This window comes from Phalangium opilio, unplaced genomic scaffold (genome assembly GCF_054372755.1).
Source record: "Phalangium opilio isolate 3A_F unplaced genomic scaffold, DU_Popi_V2 ptg000081l_1, whole genome shotgun sequence".
Taxonomy (NCBI): domain Eukaryota; kingdom Metazoa; phylum Arthropoda; class Arachnida; order Opiliones; family Phalangiidae; genus Phalangium; species Phalangium opilio.
In genome coordinates this window covers 2,057,690-2,071,481 of record NW_028324188.1, presented here as the reverse complement: position 1 = coordinate 2,071,481, position 13,792 = coordinate 2,057,690, and the positions used below count along the sequence as shown (strand labels likewise).

Genomic DNA, 13,792 nt, shown 5'->3' with positions numbered 1-13,792 from the left:
AAATCAGTCAATGGGGAAAAGAACAGGAAATGAAGTCTACGTTTCAGCTGTTTACCGTATATACTGATAGCTACATTCACAACTGGTTTGCAGTGTAAACACTATCGTCTCGTCTCACCTCAACAATATTCATAGTTTGCCAACATGAATGTTAACGTAAAATAACACCAAAGCTAAATTGTAGCTAGACGCACTAATAGTCAATGCGCACCATAAAGAGAATAATAAGTCTGTAGCTGCTACCCGTTTACCATTAGCCCTTTTACTATTCTAATTGGCACCACGATCTTTTCTTCTATTACAAAATCATAACCTGATTATTTAAGAGTGTATTTAACTTTCGGCTCACTCTGAACCGTTGATGTCTCTTCATTTCAGACTCGAAAATCAAAGCCCAAAGTTTGCTTCACCTCAGGCCTCAATTATTTACTCTTTGTTTCACTAAGCCTATTGCGGATAATACTTGATATACCCGACGTAGGTCTTAGTTTTCTTCATGAAATCACTAAACCAAGGATTATTCTATATACAGATGTAGTATAGCCTAAGTATTATATAAACAGCCATTTCAAATAATAATATTAAAAAACATCCTTGAAATATCAAAATGAAACAGAGCTTTAAAGCTACAAAAGTACTAATTGCATCGTAATTACGAAAAAGATTTCCAAATATTCACTTTATATTATGGAAAAAGTGAATATTAAGGTTCTGTAGGATTTCTTAACACATCAAAACAAAGCGAACTGCTAACTCGGCGCACTAGTGTGATAACGGACAGACACACACAGACAAAAAAATAGACTGCTTTTTAACTCTTTCCGTATTAATTTTGAATTGAGAAAAGAGATTATCTTAAATATTAAAATAAATATAATTAATATTAAATATTTTCTTCGTTAGTTGTTCGCCTTATTGTGCGTTACATCGTTTTAAAAAAGAATAATTAAACAACCTTGAGAGACTTGACTAATATTGACGTTTGAATTGAAGGATATGACTGCTGCTTCGCCTTACTAAAATAGGTAGTATATAAGGGTTTCGAATCGCAGCTATGGATAAGAACATCGCAATTGCGTGAACCTTGGCGGAAGACCCCGTCAATGGAAGGCTAGACGTTTCTCGTAACCCTAGCCGATCGCCGCGTATGTCTTAACCTTAAGGATGATGGTGGTGTTAGAAGCCAGGTGTGCAGACTGGTGTCCATGTGGGATGGACAAAGAATAGAAGATGGTGGTGATTAGAAGCCAGTAGGTACAGACTGGTGTCCATGTGGAATGGACAAAGACGAGAAGGTGGTGGTGTTTAGAAGCCAGTAATTACAGACTGGTGTCCATGTGGAATGGGCGAAAGAGTAGAAGATGGTGGTGTTTAGAAGACAATAAGTTCAGACTGGTGTCCATGTGGGGTGGACAAATGAACAGAGTTGTTAAACAGCCAATAGAGTAATAGCCTGTAAGTCGAATACAATTTCCGGGACTGTAAATGCGGTCTGGAAATTGAATACACGTTTGCTCCGATTTGCAAACTGCGAACGCGGTCACGTGGGTGTAACAACGGACAGACAGACACACAGACACACAGACAGACACACAGATACGTCGAAATTAGAACCTCTCCGTGACATACGTCACTCGGAGAGGTAATTAGTTCAGAGATTAATTTATTACATATTTATTTAATTAATTTCAACCTTAAAGCGAGTAGTGTCAGTGTCCCTTTATAAAGGGTTTATTGTTCCGTTTTTGAGTATGCTGCGTGTGGGGGAGGATGGTGGTGGGGGGCGGGGTTAAGTTTAGGATGCGATGATTTCCCGCGAATCTTGATAGCGCGCCTTTTTGGATATTTTGTTTTCACGAGATAAGCCTGCCAATGACGTCAATTTAATATCCGCCGTTGTATTTTAAACAGAATTAGATTTAATCTATTATTTTAATTTTTAATTCCGCATTTTGAAAAATATTCGAAAGCCGAGATCAGCGGGAATGTTTTCAAGGACTAGCTAGCCGGCGGCAGGGTCCAATGACCCCGTTTTGACCCCGAAAATTCGGGCTCTCTCTCGAGTAGACCCGGCCGCCGGTGATGCGTATACTACATACAAGTATTCACCTAAGCCTATTTGCCTATTTTTCTCGTACGGTAGAAACGTTTATCAATCGAGATACGATGAGAACGCGAGTCACTTGTCCCTGCTGGTTTATATTGAAAGGTAATTAATATATCCCTTGTCACGGAGTCAAGTAAAGCGGTTTCGAAGCGTATACCCAGCCTGGGAAAGCGGGCTCTTAGAAACGGGCCAATCAGAAAGCTTCCTTCACTTCTTTACCATATATGGAGTTGTGGAAAACGCCTTTTTACCCATAATCGGATTGGATCAGTCTACTACAGATTAAAAGGGGTGATGGGTTTTAACGTTTAAATTAAAATTAAGATTTTCAGACAAAAATTTACCAAATTTGACAATTTCAAAATATATACATTGAGTTTAAAGGCAATAAATTAATTTTCAACGCTTTTAGCTTAAAGATTAGGCCTAAAGTTAAGCCTAAAGTGTGTTTCGCGGCAATGTCTGGCTAATGTTCCCCACCCTTTGAGTTGGTCCATTATGGGGTGGACGGTTCCGGTTATGCTTTAGAGCGGCTTCCATTTGGATCGCTTGTCCATCGAAGTCGGCTTGCCAGCAAATTTACTCCTCAAATTTTGACCCCAAAAAAGGTAATTACAACCGATTTTTAATTGTTTTATTTCAAGGTCGCCTTCTCTACAATCAAATTTATCTAATAATCATTAAATAGTTAAAATAAACGCGTTAATTTCGGAGAAAATGACAAAAGCCGGTTCCGGCGGTGGTGTCCCGTTAGGCTTAGCTTGTACAAATTCAATATAGAGTCCTTTGTAAGGCGGGGGCATTACACCCCTAGACAGACAGACCGATATATGAGTAAGCCCCTTCGATGACGTCATCCCTTGGTCTTCTTTTGATTTAATTAGATTTAAGCTAAATTTATGTAGGGTAAATTATTGATAGCGTAATCATCATGTACCGGTAGTGGTTTTAGGGCGTGGAACGTGGATAAAGCTTTGTTAGGTCGATTTTTCTCGCCAAAGTCGCGCTTGTCCTTGAGTGAATATCCCCTCGATGGCGAAATATTACTCGAATCTACGACATAAATTGCCTATCATAAATTAATCCACTTGATGACGTGATAACTGATAAAAGCGGCACCCATTTATCGTAGCTAATTGATTAATTTTAAACTGGTTTAGTCAACCGCCACCTTCCGATTACAATACCGCTTGAAATAGATACGAATGATGGGAACCGTCGTGGTTAAGGTCACAATCACCTTAAGTGTGTGAACCACTTATTGGTATCTTGGCCAACTTGTTTTCCGATCTCGCGCCAAATTTCTCGTGACTTTACTCTTGGCGCGTGGACAATACTAAAAATTATAGACTAGTGACACCCAATATTATCGCCAGTAAATATTAATACAGTCAAAGCCGGGTACTGTCATAACTGTATCGATTCTCGCGCAAAATATAATGAATGAATTTAACAAAGACTTATAGCCCTAAACTATGAAACTACATTTACCCGTAAGGCTTACGACAAAGATTACAACAATGTCCGACCCTTTCTCCTTTCGCCGTTGCCTCAAGACGTGGTATTATTTTCTTGAATGAATTTCTCGTAAATATGGGCGTGGCTTAACCGGTATGACGAAGTGGGGGGAGGAGGAGGAGTAAAGGGGATTGGATGTTCTAGAAATGAAGGTCCCGTGACAAACTCATTTTCTTTCGCGCCAAAAAAAAAGGGAAAAAAATGATGTTCTCAACGCTCTATCTATTTCGTTTCATTTCCTCCTTAAAATTTTCCCGTGTTTTTTACCATTTGGGCCGTGACATTGAAAATCAAAACGAGGGGCGCCTCACTCCCTTAAATATTAGGATTAGACGAATCCTCGCGTATCGCTCCGCCACAAACAGTTAATATCCCCTCGATTTAATCTTGAAAATCTTCGAAAAAAATGAAATTTTCAAAGAGCAATCAGGCGCTCATTAAAGATGACAAAATTAGGCTTAATTGGTTATGGCGGAGGATGAAAATTGGCAGCGGGACTACTTCTTCATAGGTCAATTTATATATTGAAAAAAAAAGAAGAAATTATTACAAAATAAAAAATGTATTTTTTATTTTCATCGTGATTATTTCCGTTTATGTCTATGAAATTATTCTCCCCCCCCCCTCTCTGGTATCTCTCCCTCGGCGGCCTTCCAATGAGTGGAGCGTAATTGAATAGGGTGTGACGTCACCGATTGTAAACTAGAAAAGCCCCGCGCGCTCGCTTCGGGTTATCATTCTCCAGTTGGATTTCCTCTCGGTACAACCACCATCCAACAAATACTTCGTCGTCTTGTTAAGTTAGCGCTGGTTCGGTACGACAATTGGATTATTTATTTATTACCACCTTCGTCTTTAGTACTTCATTTATTTTAATTTAGATTAGAATTAAATTAATTTAAATTTAAAATCATGTAGTATTTTAGTGAAGTTAACGCGTGTTTTTAACGGAGTTGGTTTTTGGTTTTTCTTGTCGTTGCAGTTAATTATAAAAACTATTCAAGATGTGTGACGATGAAGTAGCCGCTTTAGTCGTGGACAATGGATCCGGAATGTGCAAAGCTGGTTTTGCCGGAGATGACGCTCCTCGCGCTGTCTTCCCATCTATCGTCGGAAGACCCAGACATCAAGTAAGTACCATTTTAAGTCCTTCCTCTACGCGTTCCCCCCCCCCCCCCAAGTACGTAGAATCTTTTAGCTTAATTCAGGGCCCAAATTCCTTAGTACCATCGCGTCTTCGTGTAGTTAGAATCCCTGGGTTTAATACTTAACAGTCTTTATTAGCACTGTCCTTAGTACCATCGCGTCTTCGTGTACTTAGAATCCCTGGGCTGAATAGGAGTCTTTAATAGCTCTGTCCTTAGTACCATCGCGTCTTCGTGTACTTAGAATCCCTGGGCTGAATAGGAGTCTTTAATAGCGCTGTCCTTAGTACCATCGCGTCTTCATGTAGTTAGAATCGCTGGGCTTAATACTTAATAGTACTGTCCTTAGTACCATCGCGTCTTTATGTACTTAGAATCCATGGGATTTAAGGCTAGTCTACTTCGATGCCTAATTGTTAGGGTTTGGGTCAAACTACTTGATGAACTTTAGTTCCCCGATGTCTTGTCTTGGGTTTAACACGTAGTCTTCCCCTCTTTGTTATTAAAAAGGGTGTGATGGTGGGCATGGGTCAAAAAGACTCATACGTTGGTGACGAAGCTCAAAGCAAGAGAGGAATCTTGACCCTTAAATACCCGATTGAACACGGTATCGTCACCAACTGGGACGACATGGAGAAAATCTGGCATCACACTTTTTACAACGAATTGCGTGTGGCCCCCGAGGAACACCCCGTCCTCTTGACGGAAGCCCCCTTGAACCCCAAAGCCAACCGAGAAAAGATGACGCAAATCATGTTCGAGACCTTCAACACCCCCGCCATGTACGTCGCCATCCAAGCCGTCTTGTCCCTGTACGCTTCCGGTCGTACCACGGGTATCGTCCTCGATTCTGGTGACGGTGTCTCTCACACTGTGCCCATCTACGAAGGGTACGCTCTCCCCCACGCCATTTTGCGTCTCGATTTGGCTGGACGCGACTTGACAGATTACCTCATGAAGATCCTTACTGAGAGAGGATATTCCTTCACCACAACCGGTAAGTAATTGCCTGTCTGTCCACGCTTTAAAATCTGCGTCACGCGGGAGTAAAAACGGGGTTTTTGCTTTTGCGCGGGTTTGGGGGCTGCAAAAGTAATGGGCCGACACTATCTGGCTGGCTGGTTTTCGTGTTACTGAACATCGCGTTCTTGATTTCAAGAGTTAGGCTTAATGGGAAACTAATTAAAATCTATTTATATTAATTAAATAGCTGAGCGGGAAATTGTGCGTGACATCAAAGAGAAGTTGTGCTACGTAGCGTTGGACTTTGAACAGGAAATGGCCACCGCCGCTTCCTCCTCTTCATTGGAGAAATCTTACGAATTACCCGACGGGCAAGTCATCACCATTGGCAATGAAAGGTTCCGTTGTCCCGAAGCCCTTTTCCAACCCTCTTTCTTGGGTATGGAATCTTGCGGTATCCACGAGACGACTTACAATTCCATCATGAAGTGCGACGTCGATATCCGTAAGGATTTGTACGCCAACACCGTCCTTTCCGGAGGAACCACCATGTACCCCGGCATCGCCGACCGAATGCAAAAGGAGATCACGGCCTTGGCCCCCAGTACGATGAAGATCAAGATCATCGCCCCTCCCGAGAGGAAGTACTCTGTCTGGATCGGAGGATCCATTTTAGCGTCCTTGTCCACCTTCCAACAGATGTGGATCTCTAAACAAGAATATGACGAGTCTGGACCCAGCATCGTCCATCGTAAATGCTTCTAAAGGGCTTCTTTTTTCGCGGCCATGCCATTCCGGCGTTGAACGTCAAACAAATCATTCCTTTATTATTACTTGTCCCCCATGTTCCTCTTTTTTGATTAAAATTAAAAAACCATTTAAATTTAATGAAATTTGTATTTTTTTGTTGCGCTATTGTTTCGCCCACCGCTCGTCTTTTCTAAATTAAAAGGAGAAATAATAAAACGTACTAATTTTTTTTGGAAATTTCGAACATTTTATTTTTATAAGAAAAATTATTAGTTCATATTCATTTCAATTCTTTGTCCCGTTTTAGGCTTAACGTTAAGCCTAAAATCATTAACAGTACTTTAGAGCGAATATAAGTCACCAAAATTCTAGTATTTCTACTTGAAACTAATTTTAATGACTTTCTCGAGGCTTTCTGTACATTTAAATGTATCGAATTTATTAATAAAATATAAATCGGACCTTTTTCACGTAAAAGAATTGATATTTTTCTATTATTTACGTCGGAAATGAGCTTTATCCCCGATTGAAGCAGCAACGTGGCCAAAACCTAACTCATGCACGTGCGCGAACAATATTTCTATTCGCGCGGGAAAATTAGTCTGCGCGCGCAGTCAATTTTGGGCTTATTTCCTGGAAACGTCGATTTCCTTCGTCTGCTTACACTGTGACTAGAAAACAACATGGCTACCACCATCAGCGTAAATTTCACGGTGCCGAGTTTTATTCTTTAATTATAATAATTAAATTATTTAAAAATGGATTTGTTAGGTTTTATAACGCGAGATAATTGTAGTTTCTTAGCTAAACCGTTTATAATTTTATGTATATCCGTTAGTTTAGTCATAGTTGGAACTTTCGCCCTCAGTTCCGAGTAAGTTGCGGTTAAGCCTTGGCTCTTGAAAATTATGATAAACGGTATTATTTAAAATAAACATTAATTAATAAAATACTAATTATTTTTTCAGTTACATTTCGTTGCTAGTCATATTATGTTCGTTCGTATTCGGAAGTGTCGGAAGTCATTTTTTATTAAGGTGAGATTGTAACTAGGTTTGTTTCTTTTCAAGGTATTGATGGTTTTGCATTTAGTTCGAAGGATTTTCCAATCAACAGCATTCCTCAGTTGATGGAATGGAAACGGCAAGCGTTGCCCGGAATTAGACATTCGAAACGTTGCGCCGTTTGTGGCAATCGCAAATGCAAGAGACATCGCCCTGAACTCAGTGTTCAAGTCTTGAAACCCTGGACAGGATTAAACATTCCGGCTAATGTTGATAATATTGTTGAAGAGGTATTTCCGACACTTTTATTTAGTTTAATTAATTAATTAATTGTAATAACGTTTGTAATTTAATTTAGATATTTGATTTAACATTCAAAGAATATGTACTTCCTTGGTACAAGTGAGTGCCTTCATTTTGACCTATTTTTCACCTATATTTTGAAGTTGTACAATTATTTGTAATATTTCCATTGTAAATTGTTATTTGTATTATTTGAAACATTATTTGTATTATTTTAAATATTTTGTTTGTATTGTTTGTATTATTTTATTTATAACATTTTATTTTTATTATTTTATTTATAACATTTTATTTTTATTATTTTATTTATAACATTTTATTTTTATTATTTTATTTATAACATTTTATTTTTATTATTTATGACATTTTATTTGTATTATTTATGACATTTTATTTGTATTATTTATGACATTTTATTTGTATTATTTGTAACATTTTATTTGTATTATTTGTAACATTTTATTTGTATTATTTGTAACATTTTATTTGTATTATTTGTAACATTTTATTTGTATTATTTATAACATTTTATTTGGGTGTTATTTGTAACATTTTATTTTTAACATTTTTGTTTGTATTATTAGTGAAAGAATCAGTTTGGATGAAGCGTTTTTGTCTGAACTGAAAGTGTCAGTCCGTTATTTACTGGCCACTCTGGTCAAGAGGGCTCAACAGGTAGATTTGGTGACCCTAATCACTCGGACTTTGGCCAAGGCCCTCTTGCAACACGCGGATGCTTGTTTATGCGCCTCCAAAGGCCCAAATTCCGTCAACAATGAAACAGAAATTTTAAAAAAATTGGCCCCAACTTTACACCGTAGTATGAAATCCAGGAAAGCGGAATTGGACTACTTGCGTGGCATTGTTGAGAAATTATTGCCCTATCTTGTCCCTAGAAAATATCTCCAATCCAAGTAAATTTATCTTCTTGACGTCTTCCACAAAGACACACTTTTTACTAAGCCTAATTTGGCCTACTTTTTACTAAGCCTAGTTTCACCTACTTTTTACTAAGCCTAGTTTCACCTACTTTTTACTAAGCCTAGTTTCACCTACTTTTATTAAGGCTAGTTCGGCCTACTTTTTACTAAGACTAGTTTCACCTACGTTTTACTAAGCCTAGTTTGGCCTACTTTTTACTAAGCCTAAATTGGCCTACTTTTATTAAGGCTAGTTAGGCCTATTTTTACTAAGCCTAATTTCGTCCACTTTATGCTAAGCTTACTTTCGCCCATCTGCTTATTATAATAAAAGTGTAGGCGTCTTGGACAAAGGTTAAGGCTTAGCAATTTAACTGAACTTCTATAGGAGTGCCGGTTCTCTGGTCCGGGAAGTCTTCTGCAATTGCGTTTTATTGCCAGCCATGGATATAATTGCCAATCCGGAGATTGTCAACGAGTTTCTTATTCTATTCTTCGACCGAACGCCAATGGTGCGTTATCCCGAAAGCCAAGAAGAGAAAGTGGAACTTTTGCGTCATTTTGAAACTGGACAGATGGATGAAAAGAACCGATCGGTTTTGCAAACTGATCTGCAAACCATCATGTCTCATCAGCAATTGCTGTTTCCTTTTATGCAATTCTTAAAAGAAGAAGCGGCCGTCAACGTGTTGCAGTTCTGTCTGGGAGTTGGTAAGTTTGTTCGCCCGATGGTTGGTCAACGGACTCAACAACATTAAAACGATCCTTGGTCCATTCCTGGACAGACGACTTTAATAAACGTATCCTGAACCCGGATTTGACTCGAGAACAATTGATTTCGATTCACAAAGAAGTGATTGAGATGTTCAATACGTATTTCGCGTATGGCGCAGTGGATCGTATCAACTTCGAGGAACAAGTTGTGGAGGAAATGGCGCGCGTCGTCAAGGGCGACCCCACCAACGTCGTCATCTTACGCACGACCACCACACTCTTTAAGGCCTACGATTACGCCTACAGTCAACTAGAAGACATTTACTGTCCCTTATTCCATCAAAGTAGTCGAGTAAGTATCAACGTAACCTTTTGTTAAGCCTAGTTTGGCCTACTTTTTACTAAGCCTAGTTTGGCCTACTTTTTACTAAGCCTAGTTTGGCCTACTTTTTACTAATCCTAGTTTGGCCTACTTTTTACTAAGCCTAGTTTGGCCTACTTTTTACTAAGCCTAGTTTGGCCTACTTTTTACTAAGCCTAGTTTGGCCTACTTTATGCTAAGCCTAGTTTGGCCTACTTTATGCTAAGCCTAGTTTCGCCCATCTACTCATAATAAAAGTGTAGGCAATCCTTTGTCAACTATGATTTGTTTTTGACAGTATTTCAGTTTGTTGTGTGGTGATCGGCTGAATAATTCTGGGAACAGAAGCTTGTGGAGGTAATTTTAAATTTTCCTTTGTCTACCATTTCGTTCCGCCTTTCCTCGTGCTAAGCCTAATTTGGTAATTTAATTAAACTTTCTAAGCTGCCCAGGAACTTTGTTTAATAGGTATTCTAATTAGTTAAGCTTTAATATAGTTTAATTTGAGCTTTGTTTTCAGAGCTAAGAGACCAACGGAACAATCAACCATGTCCAAGATAAGCAGTCGCATCAAAGGAGTCTTTGTCACCAACGTTGGTAAGCGAGGGTTAATGATTTTTACGACCAAGGCTTAATGATGGGTTTGTTACCGTTGCAGATAATGGGCGAATGTTTGAAGAAGAAGCGGGTTTGGAATTGGGAGAGGGCGTTTTTAGCGAGGGTTTGGACGCGGTTACCGACGACGATGACCTTCGACTGAAGAACTTGAGCGCCTGGAGAGTCTCCATTCCAAGGATCGAAACGCTCATGGACTTGAACTGCAAATATTACGACGCCTTCGTCATTGAAGTCAAGAGAATCGATATCAGAGACGATGGTAAGCCTAATTTCGCCTACTTTATCAATAAAAGAGTTAAGCCTACTTTTCAATAAACACGCTAAGCCTAATATCGCCTACTTTCAATAAAAGAGTTAAGCCTACTTTTCAATAAAAGAGTTAAGCCTACTTTTCAATAAAAGAGTTAAGCCTACTTTTCAATAAAAGAGTTAAGCCTACTTTTCAATAAAAGAGTTAAGCCTACTTTTCAATAAAAGAGTTAAGCCTACTTTTCAATAAAAGAGTTAAGCCTACTTTTCAATAAAAGAGTTAAGCCTACTTTTCAATAAATGTTTTGGGGTGGTTCTATTTGGTTATTAGAAAAAGCGGAAGAGTCCCGTTGGGTGGTTCAGAGGCGGTACCACGAGTTCTACATCTTGGCTCAGAAACTGCAGGAATTCCACGATTCTCTGGAGATTAGTTTGCCTCCGAAGCGTTCCTTTGGCAACAAAGGACGCCAGTATTTGGAATCTCGTCGCGCTATTTTTGAAAAGTTCCTGAGTGACTTGTTGGCGGTGCCTTCCCTGAAAGGCAGCGAACTTCTCTACAAGTTCCTCAAATCCCCCGTCGAATTCACCACCAACTTCCTGCCCGAAATTAATTTCGGAAAAATGATCAAAACCGTTCCCATGAAACTAATCAAAGAGGTCAGAGGTCATTCCATTCCCCACATTGTACTACTTCAATTCCTATACGCTAACAATGGCGCCTCGTATCAATTCTTACTTTAGAAAGGTCAGCATTTATTGCCCTTTCTACAAAACTTTATCGCCTCGACGGAAGCTGCTAAGCCTAAACCCAGGTAAGCCTAATGTCCTTAAGTGAAACCGTGCAAAGGCTTAGACCTTTCTGGGGATCGGAATGGGATGTCGGCCATTTTAGAGTTGAAACAACAGTTCTTTGTTTGGTTTTCTAACCAAGGCTTAAGACTAAGTTTTTTGGCGGGATGTCGGCCATTTTAGAGTTGTAAGGAAAAGTTCTTTGTTTGGTTTGATAGCCAAGGCTTAAGACTAAGTTTTTTGGCGGGATGTCGGTCATTTTAGAGTTGAAACTGAACAGTTCTTTGTTTGGTTTGATAACCAAGGCTTAAGGCTAAGTTATTTTGGCGGGATGTCGGCCATTTTAGAGTTGAAACGAAGGTTCTTTGTTTGGTTTGATAACCAAGGCTTAAGGCTAAGTTTTTTGGCGGGATGTCGGCCATTTTAGAGTTGAAACTGAACAGTTCTTTGTTTGGTTTGATAACCAAGGCTTAAGGCTAAGTTATTTTGGCGGGATGTCGGCCATTTTAGAGTTGAAACGAAGGTTCTTTGTTTGGTTTGATAACCAAGGCTTAAGGCTAAGTTTTTTGGCGGGATGTCGGCCATTTTAGAGTTGAAACTGAACAGTTCTTTGTTTGGTTTGATAACCAAGGCTTAAGGCTAAGTTATTTTGGCGGGATGTCGGCCATTTTAGAGTTGAAACGAAGGTTCTTTGTTTGGTTTGATAACCAAGGCTTAAGGCTAAGTTTTTTGGCGGGATGTCGGCCATTTTAGAGTTGAAACGAATGGTTCTTTGTTTGGTTTTCTAACCAAGGCTTAAGGCTAAGTTTTTAGGGGGCGGGATTTCGGCCATTTTAGAGTAGAAATGAGCAAGTTTTTCGCGTGTCTGATTGGTTAGCAAAGTGGATTGGAAGGATATCTTCGAATTGGGGATGCCGGCGGCGACTGAAAAACTGGGCAAATCAATTTACAAAGATAATATGGGCGATGTGAAGGCGCCTTCGACCGAAATGACGGAATCCCTCAGCACTTTCCCTGCCTTGAATGGCATCTACGATTACATCTTATTTATAGGTTAGAAATCGGCCAGTACAAAATTAATTACTGAACACCGATTAACTTTAAATTAATTATAATTAATTAAATACAGCGGCGCACGTCTTTAAATTACCGGAATATTATTTGAGAATAATTTTGACATTTGAATTCCCATTGAGACAAGTTTTGCAAGCTTATGTTGAATGGTATTTGGACTCCAAATTAAATCAAGCCCTTCATCCAATCAGAATTCAGACCCTACTCGAAAATTTCAGAGGTTAATTAATTCTTAATAATTTTAATTAAATATAAATTAATTTAAATGATTAATTTTTCTATTTAGATATTCTTTTCTTTGATCAAACTCCCCCAAAGTAACTTATTTGTTAATTAAGTCTTAACTATTACTTCTGATAATTAGAAATATTAATTATTATTTGAACAGAACTGATTCGGAAAAAATGAAAGTACGTCACGCTGCATTGAAAGCAACCATAGATTTTTTTCCAGGTAATTTTAAAAATAAGTTATCTTCCCTTTAATAATTTAATTCAAGTCTAAAAGGTTATCTTCCCTTTAATAATTTTAATTTAGGTCCAAAAGGTTATCTTCCCTTTAATAATTTAATTCAAGTCTAAAAGGTTATCTTCCCTTTAATAATTTAATTCAAGTCCAAAAGGTTATCTTCCCTTTAATAATTTTAATTTTAGTCTAAAAGGTTATCTTCCCTTTAATAATTTTAATTTTAGTCTAAAAGGTTATCTTCCCTTTAATAATTTTTATTGAAGTCTAAACGGTTATCTTCCCTTTAATAATTTTAATTTAAGTCTAAAAAGGTTATCTTCCCTTTAATTTCCACTTAACTTAATTATTTTTAATTAAATTAATTATTCAGATTGGTTGGGTCGGACAACTGGAACGGAGAAATTTGAGACGGGAATTGAAACTCTATTTATTATTCTGCAGAATCCAAGATTAAACAAACAGGTCAGCTCATTTAAATCATTAATTAAAATTCTCCCCTCTAAAGGGTCAAAGGTCATTTGGGTTAACAGTTATCGTATCGATTGTTGGACATTGTTCTCTTGGAATTGTTCCCCGAATTACGCGATGACACGCCAAGTCCCCTTTGAATCACCATCTTCTCAGTGTGACTGACGGACAGACAGACAAAGAGAGGAGAAGGCGGTAGACGCCGCCCATCTAGTATTATTAATTCTTCTAATCAAAGTAATTCCATTCCTACACTCGTTTTATATTTAATTAAATATAAAAATGTTTTGTTCACATTTTACTCTCAAATTTGTCAATTATATCAACCACTCAGTAGACCA

At 38.4% G+C, this 13,792-nt stretch overlaps 2 protein-coding genes across 3 annotated transcripts; both read left to right on the top strand.

The window, feature by feature from the left end:
• The first annotated feature begins 2,562 nt into the window (after positions 1 to 2,562).
• On the top strand, positions 2,563 to 6,720 carry LOC149653927 (actin 403). 2 transcript variants are annotated; one of them, XM_089846898.1, is made up of 4 exons: positions 2,563 to 2,715; positions 4,608 to 4,755; positions 5,281 to 5,767; positions 5,981 to 6,720. In XM_089846898.1, exons 2-4 carry the CDS (start codon positions 4,630 to 4,632, stop codon positions 6,496 to 6,498), a joined length of 1,131 nt encoding a protein of 376 aa, XP_089703024.1. In that variant the 5' UTR covers positions 2,563 to 2,715; positions 4,608 to 4,629; the 3' UTR covers positions 6,499 to 6,720. The 2 variants fall into 2 exon arrangements, with proteins under 2 accessions (XP_089703024.1, XP_089703025.1); XM_089846899.1 differs by lacking the exon at positions 2,563 to 2,715 and adding an exon at positions 4,304 to 4,440.
• Positions 6,721 to 7,137: 417 nt separating this feature from the next.
• On the top strand, positions 7,138 to 13,747 carry LOC149653926 (sorting nexin-14-like). The gene is made up of 18 exons (XM_089846897.1): positions 7,138 to 7,357; positions 7,452 to 7,520; positions 7,576 to 7,777; positions 7,846 to 7,889; positions 8,375 to 8,704; positions 9,099 to 9,421; positions 9,496 to 9,776; positions 10,084 to 10,142; positions 10,306 to 10,382; positions 10,444 to 10,662; positions 10,984 to 11,309; positions 11,394 to 11,464; positions 12,319 to 12,494; positions 12,571 to 12,735; positions 12,802 to 12,832; positions 12,904 to 12,968; positions 13,354 to 13,445; positions 13,514 to 13,747. Exons 1-18 carry the CDS (start codon positions 7,242 to 7,244, stop codon positions 13,589 to 13,591), a joined length of 2,724 nt encoding a protein of 907 aa, XP_089703023.1. The 5' UTR covers positions 7,138 to 7,241; the 3' UTR covers positions 13,592 to 13,747.
• Positions 13,748 to 13,792: the final 45 nt, after the last annotated feature.

What these genes read in the sequence shown, in the direction of transcription:
- LOC149653927 (XM_089846898.1), top strand. Translation starts at nt 4,630, where the DNA reads ATGTGTGACGATGAAGTAGCCGCTTTAGTCGTGGACAATGGATCCGGA. An exon ending in TCGGAAGACCCAGACATCAA is followed by an intron (nt 4,756 to 5,280) that starts GTAAGTACCATT and finishes GTTATTAAAAAG; the next exon opens with GGTGTGATGGTGGGCATGGG. An exon ending in ATATTCCTTCACCACAACCG is followed by an intron (nt 5,768 to 5,980) that starts GTAAGTAATTGC and finishes TTAATTAAATAG; the next exon opens with CTGAGCGGGAAATTGTGCGT.
- LOC149653926 (XM_089846897.1), top strand. Translation starts at nt 7,242, where the DNA reads ATGGATTTGTTAGGTTTTATAACGCGAGATAATTGTAGTTTCTTAGCT. An exon ending in GCTGCTAAGCCTAAACCCAG is followed by an intron (nt 11,465 to 12,318) that starts GTAAGCCTAATG and finishes CTGATTGGTTAG; the next exon opens with CAAAGTGGATTGGAAGGATA. An exon ending in CGATTACATCTTATTTATAG is followed by an intron (nt 12,495 to 12,570) that starts GTTAGAAATCGG and finishes AATTAAATACAG; the next exon opens with CGGCGCACGTCTTTAAATTA.